A 19,949-nucleotide genomic window follows, 5' to 3' on the forward strand; every position below is an offset into this window, starting at 1 on the left:
TTCGGACGTCATAACCTTTGATTTAATATTATCATACATGTTGAAAATGATTTTGAAACATTTACCATTGATATTTTCATTAATAAGTTTTCTCCAAAGTCCAACACGCCAGACTGAATCAAATGCTTGTTTAAAATCTACAAAACAGCAGTATAGTTTCTTTTTATTAGATTGTAATATATCAAGCAGACATTTAAGAACATATATATTATCTACAGTTGAAAAATTCTTTCTAAATCCAGCCTGCGTTTCATAAATTAAATTTTTGTTTTCTGCATACTTATTTAGCCTGGTGTTTAAGACGCAAGTAAATAATTTCCCAAAACAACTGAGAAGAGAAATGGATCTGTAATTTTCAGGCAGTTTTGAATCACCCTTGTTTTTGTAGATTGGTTTTATAATACCCTCTGTCCAACTTTCTGGAATTGTACCATGGTCTAAAATTAAGTTGAATAACTTAACATAAATTGGTAGCATTATATGTACAGATGATTTAATATGTTCATTGACAATGTTGTCAATACCAGGTGCTTTATTACATTTAAGCGCCTTCGCTGCAATTAATATTTCTTCTGCACTGAATGGTCTGTTAATTTCTTCATTTGTAGGATCTATGTTTTCATTTTCACGAAGTATATCTTCGTTAAGCTGCGTATCCTCGTGTATATTTGAATTATCATTTAATTTTTTAAAGAAATTGAAAAAATCGCCAAGTGTTGCACTTACTTCATTTTTTTATATTCAGAATTTAGTATCTGTCAGTATTTGCGTGGGCTATTTAGTTTCAAGTTCCTTAGCCTGTTAATTCTGTTATTATTATAACTGTTTTGTGAAGTGTGCATTGTGCGTTTGTATTGCTTACTAATGTTTCTTAGACATTCTTTTAAATGACTTGTTTTATGCTTGTTATATGCCCTTCGTGTTTTGTGATAAATATTTCGCAAGTTTTGACATTCCCTGTTAAACCAGGGAGAATCGTTTTGTGTCGAGACATTATGTTCTCTTTTGTGCACCATACCAAATGTTGTAACAGCGTTTTCGCTAAATAATATTGCGATATCATTTACAACATCATCTATATCGTTTTGTGAAATTTGATTATTTCCTGATAGCAAATCTAATTTACTTTCAATATCTGATACTTTTAGAATATCAATATTATCTACAAAATTAGCTGATTTACTACTGTCCCAAAGTTTTGGGCCCTTTGTTGATTCATTTCTATTTCCCGTTATAGGGTAGTGTTTACACTTTACGACAGCTGTAAGTGAGCAATGGGCATCAGATAATAAGTGACAAAAATCTTTCCCTTCAAAATTAATTACATTTTCAAACACGTTTGACGTAGATACCATATAGTCTACCGTGCTTGCACTTTTACAAGTTAATTGAGGATTAGTCCCGTCAGAGCCGATGCGACCATTCCATAGGAATAAATTATTATTTTTACAAAAGTCAATAAGTTGGTTTCCATAATGGTTGATTGTATTATCAATATTATGTCGATGCAAAGAAATATTACATTTTTCAAAATTGTAGAGTACATTCGAATCTTCATTTTGTACATCATGTAAATCAAATAGGTCTGATAAAACATTGTCACAGAAAGTGAAATCGTGCAAATTGCCGCATCGTTAATTCATATCTCCCAGTAGGAGTATATGGTTATTTTCTGAGCAAAATCTAAACAGCTCATTTTGAATTTCAAAATATGGGTCAACATGAGAGTATTTTGACCCGATGGGTGGTATATATATAAGATACCACATTTAAGCTCAATATTGCTATTACAACCATATATATCTTTCGAGATAGTGAAAAATTTAATAAGGTCGCTCTGTGGTGATGTATCAATCTGTACAAATGGTAATACATTATCTTTCACAATAAGAGCAATACCACCAGAGCGATAACGAGTTAATTTCTCTCTGTTGAACATGAATACAGAGTAACCAGGGATACTTATAAAATCTGTATCATCAGTTTTGGTTTCTTGCAAGCAAATAATATCATATTGGTTTATAACAGTTATAAAGTCTGGAGTTTTTATTTTGCTTAATACACCACCAACATTTAACGACAAGAATTTTAATCTACACTGATCAGTATCGGCGTTTTCTGAACTGTCACAAGGATTACCATTATCACTTGAGTAATAACCGTCTTCCCTGGACCGCTACATGTTTTCCTCGGGGCGTTGATCAGCTGTCTGGTCGCTAGCCCCGGGATTATCGGAAGGTGTCAGTGACTCCTGATCGCCACGTTCCTGCGGGGGAGGTTGTGTATCCAGTAAACTGGGTGAATCAGTTAAGTCGATTTCGGAAGTTGTATCAGAGTCACTATTATAGCAGTTTGGTTTCTTGAAATAAGTGCCAGTTTCAAGAGGTGACGTGGCTTTCTTTTTGCCCGCTAACGTCGGTAGCCCGGTTGGTGTATTCTGCGGTGTACGACTGTCGAGCACCGCAAACGGGTTTGAAGTTGACACAGGTTTACTTGTAGAGGGAGCTTGTGTGTTTGGGGCACGACTTCTGTAGTAAGTTTTTGACCACCTCGGCTCGTCTCTGTGGTTCTGTGATTGCCTATGCGTTGTTTTTTTATAAGATGTGTGTTTTTGAGTAGTGTCTGTATACAATTTGCCATTGATAAAGAGTTTGTCTCTGGTCAGGACAACTTTGTTGTTGGTATCTTTCCTCGCCTCGTCCGCGACACTGTATAGTTGCCTTCTCTTATCTTCCATATCTTTTGGATACTGTTCCTTCACCCAAAAGTCGGTGTCAGGTAGCTTTTGCCTAGCGGTTTGCCTGACTGTTTCGCGATCCTTATAAAAAGTGAATTTTGTCACAATTGGCCTGGGGCGGTCAGCGTATTGTCTAAATGGCCCTAACCGTCTCGCGTGGTCAACAGAGATCTCAGTCTCAATACCAAGTTCATCTCTCATGAAAGCTTGTATAACGGCGGGACAGTCTTCGCCATTCTGTTTGTAGTCCTTGGCCTCGGGTATGCCACACAATAGTAGGTTTTCCCTCATTGTTTGATACTGGACGTCCGTTACACGGCTATCCGTGGAGGCTTGTTGCTTCTCAAGGTCATTATATTGCCGTTCGAGAGTTTGTACTTTCGTTTCAAGGGCCAATACCTTTTTGTCTAGATCACTATTTGTAACGGTGACGCTGTAACAAATGTCACTATACAGGTTCATAGTTTCATTACACTCCACCAGTTTAGTCTGAAAAGAGTTCATTTTGCTTTGCATTTGTGACACATCTTTATTTGTTGTGTCAATGTTCTGTCTTGATTGTGAAAATCCTGTCTCTAGATTTGCAAGTTTATCATTTTGTTGAAAAATGTTCGTTTCAACATTTTGCCACCTGCTGTTGTACATATCTAGGCAGCTTTGAATATTGGTCATTTGCTTGGAGAGATTAGCGGCCCATTGTGGGATACTGTTATCCGACCTTTGATTTTCCGTTTGGTTATTCGGTTGAATCGGTTGAGCGATATATGCATTTGTTTGATTGCCTGGAGCATTACTAACGGGTTGATTGTACTGCATACTATTCACAAATCCGTGTTGTACTTGACCTTGTCCTTGGCCAAAACGAACCGTATTATTGTTAGTGTATTGAGAATATTGCATGTCCATGTGTTCTCTATGTTGGTTTGGCTGCTGTCCGTATAACAATTCTCTGGATTGACCCAATAAGTCCAAAAAATTAGTCACATTTCGTGTAATTCCACCGTTGCCATTGTTGTTACTGCCGTTGCTGTTTGATGAAGCAGCGATTCCGTTGGTTACTCCGTTTTGAACTGGAGGGCTAGCCATTGTCGCTTGTTGTGAATTGTTCGTTTTGTGCTTGTTGTTTTTCCCGGCCATAGGACAATAAGCATTTGTCACAAATACTTATTAATAAGGGTATTTATTAATGTTGGCTGAAATATATAATGAGAAAACACACAGACCTGGCCGATAATATTAACTGCAGTTGCTATCATTTAGTTTCAAGTTTATTGGCAATATCGGCAATACATAAGCCTTTGGCCATGAACATACACATAGCATGAGATGTACACAAATTGAAAAGATGACAAATACAAAATAAACTAAAAACAACAACACACACACGTACATAATATAAAGAACACAATCATAATTTTCTTTATTGGAACTAAGAAGCAACTGCATCAGTGCTGGCAGAACTTCGTTGAAAAGCATTGTAAATATATTTATATACAATTCTTACATTGTTTGTGTTTTTTGAAGACATTAAAACCTTAAATTTATTCAAGGTATTCCATGAATTGGAAATATTGAATTGTTGACGTAAATCATAATAAAAAGGACAAGCAAGCAAAAAATGAAATTCAGACTCAACCATATTAGTATTGCATAGTTTACATTTTCGTTCTAGACGTGCAACATTATTAAACCTTCCAACTTCTATTTCAAGAGAGTGAGAACATAGTCGGAATCTCGATAATGCAATTCTATATCTATCATTAATATTTAAATCGAGATACTTTTCAAATTCAAAATTTACCTTGAATTGTTTATAATAATTTAACTTTGGTTGTTAATGAATGGTATCAGTCCACTGCTGTACATATTGATCGTGGAGGCGTTGTCTTAATGATATAAAACAAGAATTGTTTATATGATCAGAAGACCAAACATAACTAAAACCGAGGGTGTCTAACACATTCTTTACAGATTTAGACCAGTTATCCTTAGCATTGCAGTAAACAAAACTAGCATCATTAACTTGTTCACAATATATATTATTTATAAGCGAGGTTGGGGAAGATTTGATTTTGCACCAAAATTTAAGTGCTCTGATTTTACATAACAATGTTAAAGGAAATCGTCCCAGCTCTCCAAGAACAGCAGCATTAGAAGTCTGAGAGCGAACTCCAAGAATGTGTTTACAATATTTAAGGTGGAGTTTATCCACCTCTTTCATGTCATATATACCCCAAACCTCACAACCATACATAAGAATAGGAGCAATCATAGAGTCGAACAATAACAGTTTGGTCTTAATGTCGAGTTTAACCCTACCAAAAATTGTTACAAGGTGATTATATGCTGTCAAAGCTTGGTCTTTCAGCGCTTTAACTGCATTTACAAAACTTCCATTGTAATTGAATTTTATACCCAAATAACAGAAGCCACCACTGTTTCGACAACATTATTATTAATGGACCAAACAAAAACGATAATCATTTAGTACCGGCCTTTAACGGTACAAGTTAAAATGTCATTAATGTTGTATTGACAATAAGACAGGTATACCTTTTTATTCCATAACAACACGTTGACATAATGGCTTTTGACACGTTATGAAAACTTAGTGCACTCGTTACTAAAAATATTCTGACAAAATTCCATGTGACACATTTCTTGCCCTATCAAAATAAGTATAATTACGCTAAATTTATAAACATGTTTGGTTGAGTGCAAAATGGTTGACCAAAATGTTAAAAATTAAGAACTAAAACTTAAGAATTATTAATGAACATGTTGACTCGATTTAGATATGTAAATTATTATCTTTGAATACCCTTATTTATGATGTTTCATAGCCCATATGTATTCCCAAAATTGCCAATGAAACTTGAAACATCAATATTTTATGAGAAAAGTATTACGTTTTAACTGTCTGTAATAGTGATTGCGATAAAAATGATTTTTGCGAAATATATTACTTTCGTTTTTTACACAAAAACAATATATGACATTTCTTAACTACTGATGTTAATGAATAATCGAGTATCATATATAATTTCAATTTTATAATAATATTAAAAGAAAAAAAATCTGAAATAGTTAAAATGGTTATGGAATAATTTTATTGCTATACATGACAAACTTCGTTGCACCTTGCCGATGGATTATTTTTATCCTGCTGTGAATACGCTGCGGGAATGGGCCATTAAACCATTATCGTACAGCTGGATACACAATTTCTTGGCATCGATTTTCTACAAATTTTACATAAATGTTCAAAAAGAACCAAAAGATATTTTAAAATTCATTATTTCGAAAAGTGCATTTGAAAGGGAAAAAAATCTGCATCGTAATCCGCTGGAAGCTAAGCGATTGGATGTCTATAATAACTTTAAATTGCAAAACAATTTTTAGCTCCTTCTTATTTCAATGTAACTTTTAATGACCAACAAAACCGTTAAAAAGGACCAAAATGTAAAAATCATACAATAAATACAAAACCATCATCTTCAAAGGCAAGAATTATCCTAACATATATGTAGGAAGTAAGTTGTTCTGTTAAAAGACTAAGTCGTGAGAACTGTTTAACCATATTTTCCCTATATAACTCTTTCGTTTCAGCGGATTTCTCCAAAGTTGGCAATGTCATTAGTCATTTATTTTGAGCAAATATTTATTTTGATGAACATGTTATGGAATATGCCTCATGAAGGGTTTATATTTAAATTTAAATGAAATTGGGTAAAAAAATGAAGAAGTTAGAAAAATATAATGAAAATAGAATGGAAAGCGAAGTGAAACCCCCTTTTTGAGATGTAAAATCCGATATTGGGGAAAGAAAAAGAAATAAATACAATCAAGTATGTAAATATTTATATAGTATTAGTTTTTGTCCGATTATTCAATATTATAAGGTGCCGATATGTAGCACACTAAATCTAAGAGTCCCCGTGTAAACATTAGATATTATATCTAAATCAGTAGATTCAATATTTGGGTGTTTTTGTTTTTTACTGTAAGTAACCACTATCCAATATATAAGTTTTATAATTTGATTTAATACTTATTCTTGTAAAGACAATGATCACGACTCTCACGTGCCGATACTTGCGCGCCTTTTGCATTTAGCGGTTAAGATGATACATGAAACATCTTTTAAAGCGTCTTTGGGCTGTAAATATCATTTCAACAAATTAATAGTTACAACATGTTAATCCTTATTTCTTATTACATTTTAATATCATCAATAGTTAAATAAATTTATATTTTCAATTTAACGGATGAAATACAATTGATTTCTGTCTTTTAATGTTTATAGAAAAGGCCATAACTATCAATTTGTCAATATATAAAATGCATTTCACATCCCAATAAATTGTCCTCTAACTAAACAAACATTGTCACTCGATATACATGTCTACAAGGTTCTGACTTATAATAAGCACCGTCTCCGTGGCCTTGTGGTTAAGGCGTCCGCCTACGGAGCGGGAGGTCGAAAGACGTTATCTGAAATATAACCCTCTGGTACAAGTAGCTCCCTTGCCTGGCGCTCGGCATTTAAAGGGTAGTGCTTGGAACAGTGGTGTACTCAGTACTGGTTCAACCCAGGTAAGTTATATCCCGTGTATCGGTGCTTTAAAGGTCTCTTTGTAAAGAGGTAGGGTAGCGCATCCGGATCTCTTATATCTCACTCTGTTTCTTGAAGTCTTCAAATGCTGGATTTGACTGCAAATTGCTGTCACTTCTATCTCATGTCACTAATGGCATATAAAAACACAATTTAAGTCGGCGGGGATGCAGCCAATGGGCGCGGGCAGACCTTGATAAACTCAGATGCACTGTTACTCCCAAATACGATTTACTACAATTAATAATATTGTTTTAATATTCGAAAAAGGATGAGTACATGTCGAAAACAATGGTTCTTATGAAGGACACCGAGTTTATCAAATTTGAAAGAAATGAGCATATTTCTACCGAATGAGACCTTAGTAGACCACAGTAAATCTTTTAGCATTCACCAATCATTTAATATGTTTGCGCTTTCTGCTATCAAATTCACGGTTACAATCATGTTATCAGTAATTAATATTTTTCACAAATGCATTATTTAGTAAGAAGTTAAAGGTTTATCAGTCAAAATTATTGTTTGTTTTACATGTGTATAAGGGTCTTGAAAACTTTAAACACAATGGCAGCTGACCGATAAAAACTCATGATTAAAGACAACGTTCACTACGTCACTGATATGACGTCATCAACGTTAATGCTTAGAACAGTTTTATTCGCCAACCGTATATAGGTCTTTTAAATGTTCGTGATTTGAATTTGTTGTTAAGTATGCAGATACGTTTGGACGGTGCCCTGGTTTGGGTTTCGAACCTACAACCATCGGAGCACTAGCATGGCCATCTAATAACAGGATTCAAACTCATATGGTTTTGTCTGAAATGTTTTTTGAAAGTCATTTGGGGACCAAATCAATTGAGCTGATTTGTGATAAGATTTTGAACAGTGTTATGATTGCAAACAGTATCTAGTCCGTATTAACAGTAATGTGATAATTCAAATGAAACTTAAATTTTGAACATAAAACTATGATAAGATTGTGAATAGTGCCTAGTCAGTATTAACTATCATGTGATGATTTAAATAAAACTTCATAATAGTGATCAATATCGAACTGCTGTAAGTGTTAAGATTAAATGATGTGAACACCATTAAGGCAGTAATTGTTCAGTGAGTGGAAGAAATTATAATTCTTGCATTCCGGACGTGTGTTTCCGGTCATGTGACCGGTGCTGGAAAAACTCGTCTTACACCCCCCTATGTAAGATGAGTCACGCGCAACAACGCGCCACTTCTTATTTCTTTTCTTGTATGGTTTATGAAAAGTATATTATGCAATTTCAATAAAGCGCAACCATAAATATAAGTATGCAATACTTTTAATTAACATTTAAAATAAAGCGCGATTTTTAAAAGAAAGATTTGACGTCGATAGCGATTTAAAATTACTGCGCTTTATGACGTCAGTACACAAAGTCGCACGCGCTTTTGGGTGAAATGTACAAAAGTGCGCTTTCTACGTCAAAATTTCTACAAATTCATAATTATAGTTGTGCAAGCCTCGTTTCCGGCTTACGCGCGTGCCCGAGGGTCGGATTTTTTCTACTACTACTGCTACTGCTACTGCTACTGCTACTGCTACTACCCGGGACAGAGAGGTAGGTAGGTAGAACAACAACAACAACAACAACAACACATATTCTTATAACTACGCCTTATACAAAAACAATAAAACATATTCTTACAACAACAATAACAACAACACCACCATCAATTCTTAAAACTAAAATTTTCTCTATATGTATCTTGGTCGGATTGTGTCCCCGAGGGTGAATTGTAACACTTTCGTAAATGCTCGACCATATCAGGCAAGCTCGGAACAGAACTATCTTTAAACCAAAACTCTTCTAGCACTGCGGTATTCACTGCTTGCCCGAAATTTAGCCGTTGAAAGCGTTGGAAATACTTTACCAGTACATCAGTCTATGCCAACACAACTCACGACAACAAACACAATGCCATCTACCTTTTCTAGGCATACACCAACTAGTACGGTGCCAACAAGAACCAATACTATTCCTACTTATATCACTAATACCCGTTCAGTAACAACATAAAAAGTTTAAAAAAAAATAAAACAACTATCTCTACAACAACCACCACTGCAACAACAACAACAACAACAACAGAAACGACAACAACATCATCAGCATTATCAACGATTCTTTATGACTAGAATATATACGCATACATGCATATCAACAAAATATATCTTCAATACTGGTAATAGCAATCTGTGATAAATGTGACTAAGTTGTAAATTTTACATTTTTTGTTAAAAAAATGATGCAATTTTTGACCTGTTAGGAATATAATTTCATGGTACATAAAAAAACCGGCTTTGATCACAAACTTCCCAAGAGCTGTGACATATATGTTTGAAATGTGTGACAAATGAGATCTTATTTTTCCCAGCTGTGAAGAATAGGATCCTATTTTTCCCAGGTGTGAAGAATATGATCTGGGAAAAATAAGGTCTTACAAAGCCATAAAACAATAATTTTCGAACGGAAATATGAAAATCTACGATCTGATTTTTTGTTAACAATCTTATACTAGTATCATCGGTTTGCAGATATTTACGCAAACATTTGCTGTTTTTAATGTATAAAATAAAAGTGTTGTAAAAATGGTATATCTATGAGAGTGCAGTTTTAAACATGTACGTGAAGTTAGCGGCCTAGCGGCCTAGCGGCCTAGCGGCGTGAAGTTAGCGGCCTAGCGGCCTAGCGGCGTGAAGTTAACGGCCTGGCGGCCTAGCGGCCTAGCGGCATAAAATGGTATCCTATTTCAAAGCATGTATACATGCATTTTCTTCTAAAACAATGACATATTAGCTGTTTTTATGCACAAATTAACACTTTGAAGCTATTAGCGATTACCAACAGTCTTTTTTTAAGAGCGTCGATAAAGCAGTCAGCTATTTCAAAGCATTAAACATGCCTGATCTTCTAAAACAATGATGTATTGACTGTTTTTATGCACAAGTTATCACTCTGAAGCGTTTTTCATTTTTTCCCCCAAAAAAGTCGATCGAGCACTTCAGCGGCCTAGCGGCCTAGCGGCCTGGCGGCCTAGCGGCCTAAAATGGTTTCCTATTTCAAACCATGTATACATGCATTTTCTTCTAAAACAATAACATATTAATTGTTTGAATGCACAAATTAACACTTTGAAGCTATTAGCGATAATCAGCATATTTTTTTTAAAAAAGTCGATTAAGAAGTCAGCTATTTCAAAGCATTAAACATGCCTGATCTTCTAAAACAATGATGTATTTACTGTTTTTATGCACAAATTATCACTCTAAAGCGTTTTTTTATTTTTTTTTTCAAAAAAGTTGATCGAGCACTTCAGCGGCTTAGCGGCCTAGCGGCGTGAAGTTAGCGGCCTGGCGGCCTAGCGGCCTAAAATGCTATCCTATTTCAAAGCATGTATATACAATTGGAAATAGAAAAAATAATTAGGCCGCCAGTCCGCTAGGCTGCTAGGCCGCCAACTTCACGCCGCTAGGCCGCTAGGCCGCCAGGCCGCTAACTTCACGCCGCTAGATCGCTCGGCCGCTTACTTCACGCCGCTAGGCCGCTAGCCGCTAAATTCACGCCGCTAGGCTGCTAGGCCGCTAACTTCACGTACATGTTTTAAACAAACAATAAAAAAACGGCTTTTCAGTAAAGGAACTATTTTAACTTAACCATAAAGACTAACTTTTAGTATACTTGTGCAATTTCGATTACAGCCATGCTATTACTTAAATATGCCATGCCTCCCATATATATATATATATATATTATGTGCATGCCGCCAAAACAAAGGACCACAATGGAAATAAGAGTTTTCTCTTTTTTGTGTCATTCTTGGTTCCGTGTGCCTGACATGCCTATTGATAATATCATGTATGTATTATGTTATTTAGTATACATGTTGTCCATGTATATGCATTCTTTACTGAAATATATATATATATATATATATATATATATATATATATATATATATCTACATATACATGTGTATAACAAATAATGCACTTATGCCATGTATATTCAATATTGACAAATATATAGCAACATCAAACTTAATGCACGTAGGTAAATTATGTTCATGTATTGTTAATGTTAATCGCACCAAACCGCTTAAAATGTGATATGCGCAAACGAACTCCTAAATCATGGCAATGTGATGTCCATTTGGAATGTCCTCTGTTATTGTTGGTGTGATTTCTGACGGCGGCCACGTCATCCGTTCAAAATGATACACTTGCTATATACCATTCGTTTGAACGTTGCCTTCTATTGGTAGTCTTCTCTGCAATTTTTACTGGTCCCCTACATCTGTAAAGTAACACCCACATTCATATATACTGTTGCTATACGAGAATCCTACACGTATTTGTCTGTAAAAAACAAACAATACATGCATTGTTCAAAAAGCACTTTTTGATGTATAAATAAAAAGAAACTAGGATGGGAGGCTGGAAGACACCTCGAGTGGCGAACCACGCCTTTCTTACATAGCGCAGCAAGAACACCTCGTGCATTCCCGCCAATATTCTTCCGCCAAACGGCTCATACTATAAGCAGACGACAAATCGTCATTTTTGAAACGGAAGAAATTGTATCTTTAAGGCGTTAAATAGCTGAATAATGTATACGTCACGTTACATATAATGACATATGTACATTCATTTAAAACACGAGACCATCGGAACAAAGATAGTTGAGAAAAGGTCAAGTATAGAACGATAGATGTTCTGTGGCAATGCCGAATGTAACCAGGTGTTATCTATCACGCCACCGTTACTATCAGCATATATACATGTGGACTAGATTTGGTTTTGTTCAGTTTAACTCAGGAAGGCAAAGAACACACGACACCATGTTGGCAAGAGTCCTTGTTTTATCGTCTTTTATCGCGCTCGGATATTGTAAAACAATAAATTACAAAGATTGTGGTGAGTATTGTTTAAAAACGTTGGTTTATATATTGTAGAAGCTAATCTGTTTAAAGTGAGGATTCGTTTTGATCCTCCCACGTTATTTCAATTCTTAAACAAATATTAAATAAATAGGATAATTTAAGTCATGTACTCATGTAATGTTTCACGTGCTTAGTTCCGCACAGGGACTCACCGCACAACACCAACCTTATATATGGGTTGAAAAAGTTACATGTATGTCCTCATGATCTTTTTACTGCTTAAGTCGTTGCTAAGGGGCGTTGAAATCGCTACATGCCTTACTTCCGTCAATGAATTCGAGACTGGCATCGTATGCAGTTTTATTCTTCCGTATCATCACTCTTCCGGAAGGAAGATGTACGTTACCTATTTATATCGTCATTGAAAATGTATTTGCAGGTTCAGAGAGTGGAACAATAAACTCGATAGGCGTGACACCATGCGATGTTGAGCCATGTACATTGAATCATGGCACCAACTACACCGTCACTGTCAATTTCACTTCTAGTAAGTACATACATCTTAAATCTATACGTTTAATAAGAAATGTTTTATTATTCCCCCTTCAGGGATTTGAGAAAAAGGTTATTATTACAGTTCTAGTTTTTCTTTGGAGAGTGGACAATTTCTCCTTCGGTGATTATAAACGTGTTATTTTATGATATCTCGTTTGGGTTATTCATGTTCCTGTGGATGGACACACACATGGTATGATTCCTGGAGAGAGTAAAGAAACCCTACACATCTAAAACTCCTTCTTTGGACATTTAAAACGTCTGTAGTTTCTTTAAAAATTAACGATTCGTGTACACGTTTTAACGTCAAATCTTCAGAGGTGAATTCTCAGACGGCCAAAACATCGGTGCACGGGATAATTGCGGGCGTCCCCGTGCCCTTCCCGGTTGCTGATGACTGCTGTGCCAATAAGAACTTGAAGTGTCCCGTCGTCGCCGGCTCCACTGACGTTTACTCAAATACGATCTTCTGTGATCCGTCATATCCCAAGGTTGGCATTCTATGTAATGTAATGTTCTGTTAAAGGAAAACTCTTGTGAGAACGCGTTATTACTTTGTGATGGCTGGGAATATAGCGCATGTCTAGTCTAAACATAATAAATGAACACATTTTATTTGGTTTCATTAAAACTGTCTTAATACCATTCAAGCTACGTCTAAAAACCAAACATTTAATTCCGGTTTTAAATAGATTCGTCTAAGAGTAAACTTTTGATTATTCTGTTTGATTTCAGATCAAGTTGGTTGTAAAATGGGAGGTCATGGATGCCAATAGCAAAGACATTATCTGTTTCGAAGCACCACTTCAGATAGCTTGAAAACAGATTGGAGCGCCATCTCTTTGGTTCAATAATGGCCACCGGATTTTCATTAAAGTCAAAATATACAGATTATGTGTGTTGGCAATAAATGTATTAAAAATCCACATTAAACGATACACGTTTCCTTTATAACATATGTTTACTTATTCTTTCATGCTTTTCGATGAAATATGGAGTTTTATCAGTGAAATAACAACAGTAAAAATAAATTGATATTTTCACTGCAAAATAAGGAGTGAAAATATCAACTTTCAGAACTACTTTTAAAATCCATTGCAGTAACCCTTGATCAAAACAGAACACTCAACCATAAAATGTTGGCAAAAAACTTTTAAAATCTAAAAAAATTTTACATAGGTTTAAACAAATACATTTGGAAATTAACAACTTACCGTTTATTAGAAAATGGTTATCCCGTTTTTTGCAAACATTGTCTTGATATTGAAGCTGAATGTTAAAGCAGTTACAGTAACAGAAGAAGCACCAACACCAGCATCAGCAGTAGCGGTAGTAGTATAGCAGACCGTTATCAGTAGCAGTTACAGTCGCAGTAACAGTAACAGTAGCAGCACCAACACCAGCAGCAACATTATTACAGTAACAGTAGCAGCACCAATACCATCATCATCAAAAGCAGTTTAGCAGTAGCATTATAGCAGTAGCATTAAAGCAGTAGCAGTATAGCAGTAACAGTAGCATTATAGCAGTAGCATTATAGCAGTAGCACTATAGCAATAGCAGTAACAGTATAGCAGTAACAGTATAGCAGTATCAGTTTAGCAGTAGCTGTATAGCAGTAGCAGTATAGCAGAAGCAGTAGCAGTATAGCAGAAGCAGTAGCAGTAAAGCAGTTTAGCAGTAGCAGTTTAGCAGTAGCATTATAGCAGTAGCATTAAAGCAGTAGCAGTATAGAAGTAGCATTATAGCAGTAGCATTATAGCAGTAGCATTATAGCAGCAGCATTATAGCAGCAGCAGCATTATAGCAGTAGCAGTATAACAGTAGCAGTATAACAGTAGCATTTTAGCAGTAGCATTATGACAGTTGCATTATAGCAGTAGCAGTATAGCAGTAGCAGTTTAGCAGTAGCATTATAGCAGTAGCAGTATAACAGTAGCATTATAGCAGTAGCAGTAGCAGTATAGCAGTAGCAGTATAGCAGTATCAGTATAGCAGTATCAGTATAGCAGAAGCAGTAGCAATATGTTCCTGTAATCTGAAAACATAATATACAAATGAAAGTAACACGATAATCATACAAAACGTAAAGAGCGAGGGTGGGTTTTCACTTTTGTCTTTATAAAATGATGATCCCTGGGATTCTATGGAGGTAGCAATCTTTGCGTGTGTATATATATATATATACAGCCCAGGGATATATATGTGTGTGTGTGTGTGTGCGTGTGCGTGTGTGTGTGTGTGTGTGTGTTCAGTTATTGTTGTTTTGTGACGTTGTGTGTCTCCCGTCTAGTGTCTATTGACCTTGGCCTTGTGCCCCTGCCCTTAAACAGGGTCTTTGTTAATGCCCCACTCTCTGTTTCGGAATGTTTTGAATGGGGCCTCTTAAAAGCTTCTCAATACTTAACTACCTTATAGCAAAACAAGTCAACGAAAATGAACGTTATAAAGTATGTATACAATAAACATTCAGCATTAACATGTCGACAACTTTCGTTTCCATGTTGATAGATTTCGACAACAGTTCAAACGCCGTTTATACGTTACATGAACCCCTTTAGTTTTATCTCAGTCTGCAGTGGTGTAATATATATAGTTCCCTGGTTGGAATCCTGCTGACAGTGTAAGGAAGTATTTTGACCCTTATTTGTGTAAGACCCTGCCTGATGGTTGGAATGAATTTATCTTACACGATAATGAATTGTAGAGGAAATAGCAGCAATATATAATACTAAAGTTTAAGAAGCTTTTAAATTAAATACATACAGATGTTTAAATGTTGAAATCCCAACATCTATTACTTTTTCGAGAACAAGCATTAGTCACCAACGTTTTGATGTTGAAGAATGGCTTACAACGTTGTTGTGCCTGCTGAATCATAAAAGTATTAATCCCGACCCGGTTAGCTCAGTGTCTTGCTCAGTCAATGTTTACATATTATCGCAAATCTGAATTCTGATATTGCCATTTGATCCAAGGGTTTTGAGGGTTTTCAAGACATTTTTATTTTCGCTTTTGTTCACCAAACCATCGATTATAAAAAGCATTGCATCATTTAGCACTCTCAGTGCTTTGATTTATAATTTGCTGGTTGTTTTATGATTAAAGTTCATAAGCAATTTACAACTGCAGTGACATAATATGGTCCACCTTTTCATATCAGAGCGTTTTAAATCCAGCGTGTATATGTTGGACTCCTATTTAGTGCAGTCAGTGCTCCAGTGGTCGGGGTTTGGGGCGTCGCTTGTTTCGAAAGACTCGAGAAATATTATTTTCTGCGTTTGGGTGAAACGAATTAGAAGAAAATTATTTCCCCTTGTAATGGAATAACCGCCAGGTGGCGTTTTATATGCACGGGTGGTTTGTAGGCACGAGTATAGGCACGAGTATTTCGTGCGTATATGAATGTAAAGGCATTCAGCGCTGGGAAGCCGATACGCTCACATCGATACATTTGATAGTAAAATTTTACAAGCAAATGTTTAAGGTGAAAGTTTTCTGTTATTATGCAATTTCATCATATGAATGATCTTTTTGTTCTCACTTGTATACATAGCGTTGTAATTGACAATTGAATATTTTGATATAGTACGTGACATGAATCATATAAATGATATGCATTTTATACCTAATGGTTAAGGAGCTTATGGGTGATGAGGCCCGACATCTAGTGGTACGAGACAAATCCTGTAAATCTGGATGACAAACGGGCAGAGGTTTCTGAGTTTTCCCCAGAAGGAGGGTTTTATCTCAGTTTTTCCTCGGCCAGTCGACCACGTCTGTAAGCTCCATTTTTGTCAGGCATGATGTTAATAAGACATACTTTGCTCATGTTGCAAGTTCATGCTGTATGTGTTAATCGGTTTCCCAAATCGCTTATTCGTATCAGGTCGAAAATGACATTGAATTATCCAAGTTCTCAGATTTGATTGGCTGCCGGCGTTCAGTGCTGTAGATCGACGCTTCAAAGCCCGGCAACGGCGAAGCAAAATATCGCGGTATCAGTCGTCCCGACGTTCACGTATGCATTGGACGTAAGGGACATGTTCATAATAGGACAGTACAAAGATACATTACATTGTGTATATGCATGCTAAATATCAAAAGACAAAACACGCACGCACGCACGCACGCACGCACGCACACACGCACACACACACACACAAGAAAGGTTTATTTTGTAATGGTGAATAAACCATGTAATTAACCAAAGTATGGCATACATGTCTGATGAATAACAAAGATAAACTATTATATATTTTATATATAATTATATAAGTATATAAACTCCGTTACTTCCACATGTGAATAAGAAATAAAACGTGTTTCCTGTAAACATCAGAACAAGCAAAAGCCTAAATACAACTGTAAACATTAATGTTGATTGTCGGCCTACGCAGATTCAATAGTACTCGACCATAAAGTCAGTGACGTCTCGAAGCGTTGACGCAGCTGATTGGATAGTAAACAGGATGACGGAGAAATGTTGACGTACGATCTCCCACTGTTCCGTTACGTTCCGGCCCAAGGAAATCTCCGTGAGCGCGTCGGACAGACCGGGGAAACTACTTCCGGAATAAGTGTCGATACTACTCTCTGCTAACAGGATGTGGCTGCAACAAAATAATTTCAGTGGACACAGAAATAATAAACACGACGAATATTGTGGTCTCTAAGTATACAATGACATAATACACAATAAAGTTATGATACTAAACCTAAGATTGGTCACGTATTTTCAAAAGAAATAAATAATACAGGACGCAATTTGTTTTTAAATAGCAGTCGTATGCTACCCTTTTTCTATTAAACGTCGTATGAAATAGCTTCCAAAATACATGAGGTTAAATATTGCACCGCAATGTCCACATAAACTGTGTTCTTGATATGAACTCCTCTGAAAAACGGGCATATAACAGTAACCTTAAATACGAAAGTAAAAACCCAACATATCAATTTCTGACAACTTATTGCGTATGATTGTTTATAACTGTGATACCTACTATTTCAATACTTGTTTTGTCACTTGTATACCACCTTTGACAATGAAAATAAAAAAAACAAACTCGTTTTAAGTTGAACATTAAACAGCAAAAACAAGTGTTTGTTACCGTTTGAGTCTTCTACCAGGGAGTCCGGCGGGGTCCAGAAACGCTCGATCTAGCTGCATCAACTGGTCGTTAATACGCCGTACCACGAACGGACTAAACATGGTTACTGATATGGTCAATGTATCGCAAGGTGAACGACAAATTTGAATTAAGTGATGATGCGGAAAGAAGAAAATACTAGAATAAAACATAATTAGCAGTTTCCATTTTGTTTAGTATTTTCTAAGAAAGATATTACATAAAACTCCCATTTTACGTTTCATTCGAACAAAACTTTATGAAGGAAAGATAACGATTTTGTTCAAAACACTTACTCCGCAAGGTTTGCAGTCTTAAGCGAATCGGCAAACTTTTCTGCTGCTATAGAAAAGTTGTTTGCTGCCGCTCGTAAAAGAGCTGAAGGTGAATGAAGTTTATATTTTCATCAAAACGCATCTTACATTATAAAGAGTATAATAATCAATCGGTTTTTAAACATTTAAGATAAGAAAATATTGTATTATGGCTTTGCATTCCAGTTTGTAGTTTTGTATATTCAGTGTGATGTCATGTTCATCAGTAATTATTGTATATTCAGTGTGACGTCATGTTCATCAGTAATTATTGTATGTTCAGTGTGACGTCATGTTCATCAGTAATTATTGTATATTCAGTGTGACGTCATGTTCATTAGTAGTTATTGTATGTTCAGTGTGATGTCATGTTCATAAGTAGTTATTGTATGTTCAGTGTGATGTCATGTCCATCAGTATTTATTGTATGTTCAGTGTGATGTCATGTCCATCAGTAGTTATTGTATGTTCAGTGTGACGTCATGTTCATAAGTAGTTATTGTATGTTCAGTGTGATGTCATGTTCATCAGTAGTTATTGTATGTTCAGTGTGATGTCATGTTCATCAGTAGTTATTGTATGTTCAGTGTGATGTCATGTCCATCAGTATTTATTGTATATTCAGTGTGACGTCATGTTCATCAGTAATTATTGTATATTCAGTGTGACGTCATGTTCATTAGTAGTTATTGTATGTTCAGTGTGATGTCATGTTCATAAGTAGTTATTGTATGTTCAGTGTGATGTCATGTTCATAAGTAGTTCTTGTATGTTCAGTGGGACGTCATGTTCATAAGTAGTTATTGTATGTTCAGTGTGATGTCATGTCCATCAGTAGTTATTGTATATTCAGTGTGACGTCATGTTCATCGGTAGTTATTGTATATTCAGTGTGACGTCATGTTCATCAGTAGTTATTGTATATTCAGTGTGACGTCATGTTCATCAGTAATTATTGTATATTCAGTGTGACGTCATGTTCATAAGTAGTTATTGTATGTTCAGTGTGATGTCATGTCCATCAGTAGTTATTGTATATTCAGTGTGACGTCATGTTCATCGGTAGTTATTGTATGTTCAGTGTGACGTCATGTTCATCAGTAGTTATTGTATATTCAGTGTGATGTCATGTTCATCAGTAGTTATTGTATGATCAGAATGATGTCATGTCCATCAGCATTTATTGTATGTTCAGTGTGATGTCATGTCCATCAGTAGTTGTTGTATGTTCAGTGTAGTGTGATGTCATGTCCATCAGTAGTTATTGTATGTTCAGTGTGATGTCATGTCCATTAGTAGTTATTGTATGTTCAGTGTGATGTCATGTTCATCAGTAGTTGTTGTGTGTTCAGTGTAGTGTGATGTCATGTCCATCAGTAGTTGTTGTGTGTTCAGTGTGATGTCATGTCCATCAGTACTTATTGTATGTTCAGTGTAGTGTGACGTCATGTTCATCAGTAGTTATTGTATGTTCAGTGTGATGTCATGTCCATCAGTTGTTATTGTGTGTTCAGTGTAGTGTGATGTCATGTCCATCAGTAGTTGTTGTGTGTTCAGTGTGATGTCATGTTCATCAGTAGTGATTGTATGTTCAGTGTGATGTCATGTCCATCAGTTGTTATTGTGTGTTCAGTGTAGTGTGCTGTCATGTTCATCAGTAGTTATTGTATGTTCAGT

At 35.7% G+C, this 19,949-nt stretch overlaps 1 protein-coding gene and 1 long non-coding RNA gene across 2 annotated transcripts; one reads left to right on the forward strand and one right to left on the reverse strand.

The window, feature by feature from the left end:
* The first annotated feature begins 12,202 nt into the window (after positions 1 to 12,202).
* LOC128207118 (NPC intracellular cholesterol transporter 2-like) lies at positions 12,203 to 13,783 on the forward strand. Its single transcript, XM_052909873.1, has 4 exons — positions 12,203 to 12,308; positions 12,714 to 12,821; positions 13,148 to 13,320; positions 13,565 to 13,783. The coding sequence occupies exons 1-4, from the start codon at positions 12,233 to 12,235 to the stop codon at positions 13,646 to 13,648; spliced, it is 441 nt and encodes a 146-aa protein (XP_052765833.1). The 5' UTR covers positions 12,203 to 12,232; the 3' UTR covers positions 13,649 to 13,783.
* A 3,339-nt stretch (positions 13,784 to 17,122) lies between these two features.
* On the reverse strand, positions 17,123 to 18,693 carry LOC128207540 (uncharacterized). Its single transcript, XR_008256724.1, has 3 exons — positions 18,255 to 18,693; positions 17,941 to 18,033; positions 17,123 to 17,442 (listed from the first exon to the last, which is right to left on the reverse strand). It is a non-coding gene; the product is annotated as an uncharacterized LOC128207540 (long non-coding RNA).
* Between the last annotated feature and the right edge of the window lie 1,256 nt (positions 18,694 to 19,949).

The sequence above is a fragment of the Mya arenaria genome, chromosome 11 (assembly GCF_026914265.1).
Source record: "Mya arenaria isolate MELC-2E11 chromosome 11, ASM2691426v1".
Classification (NCBI taxonomy): Eukaryota; Metazoa; Mollusca; class Bivalvia; order Myida; family Myidae; genus Mya; species Mya arenaria.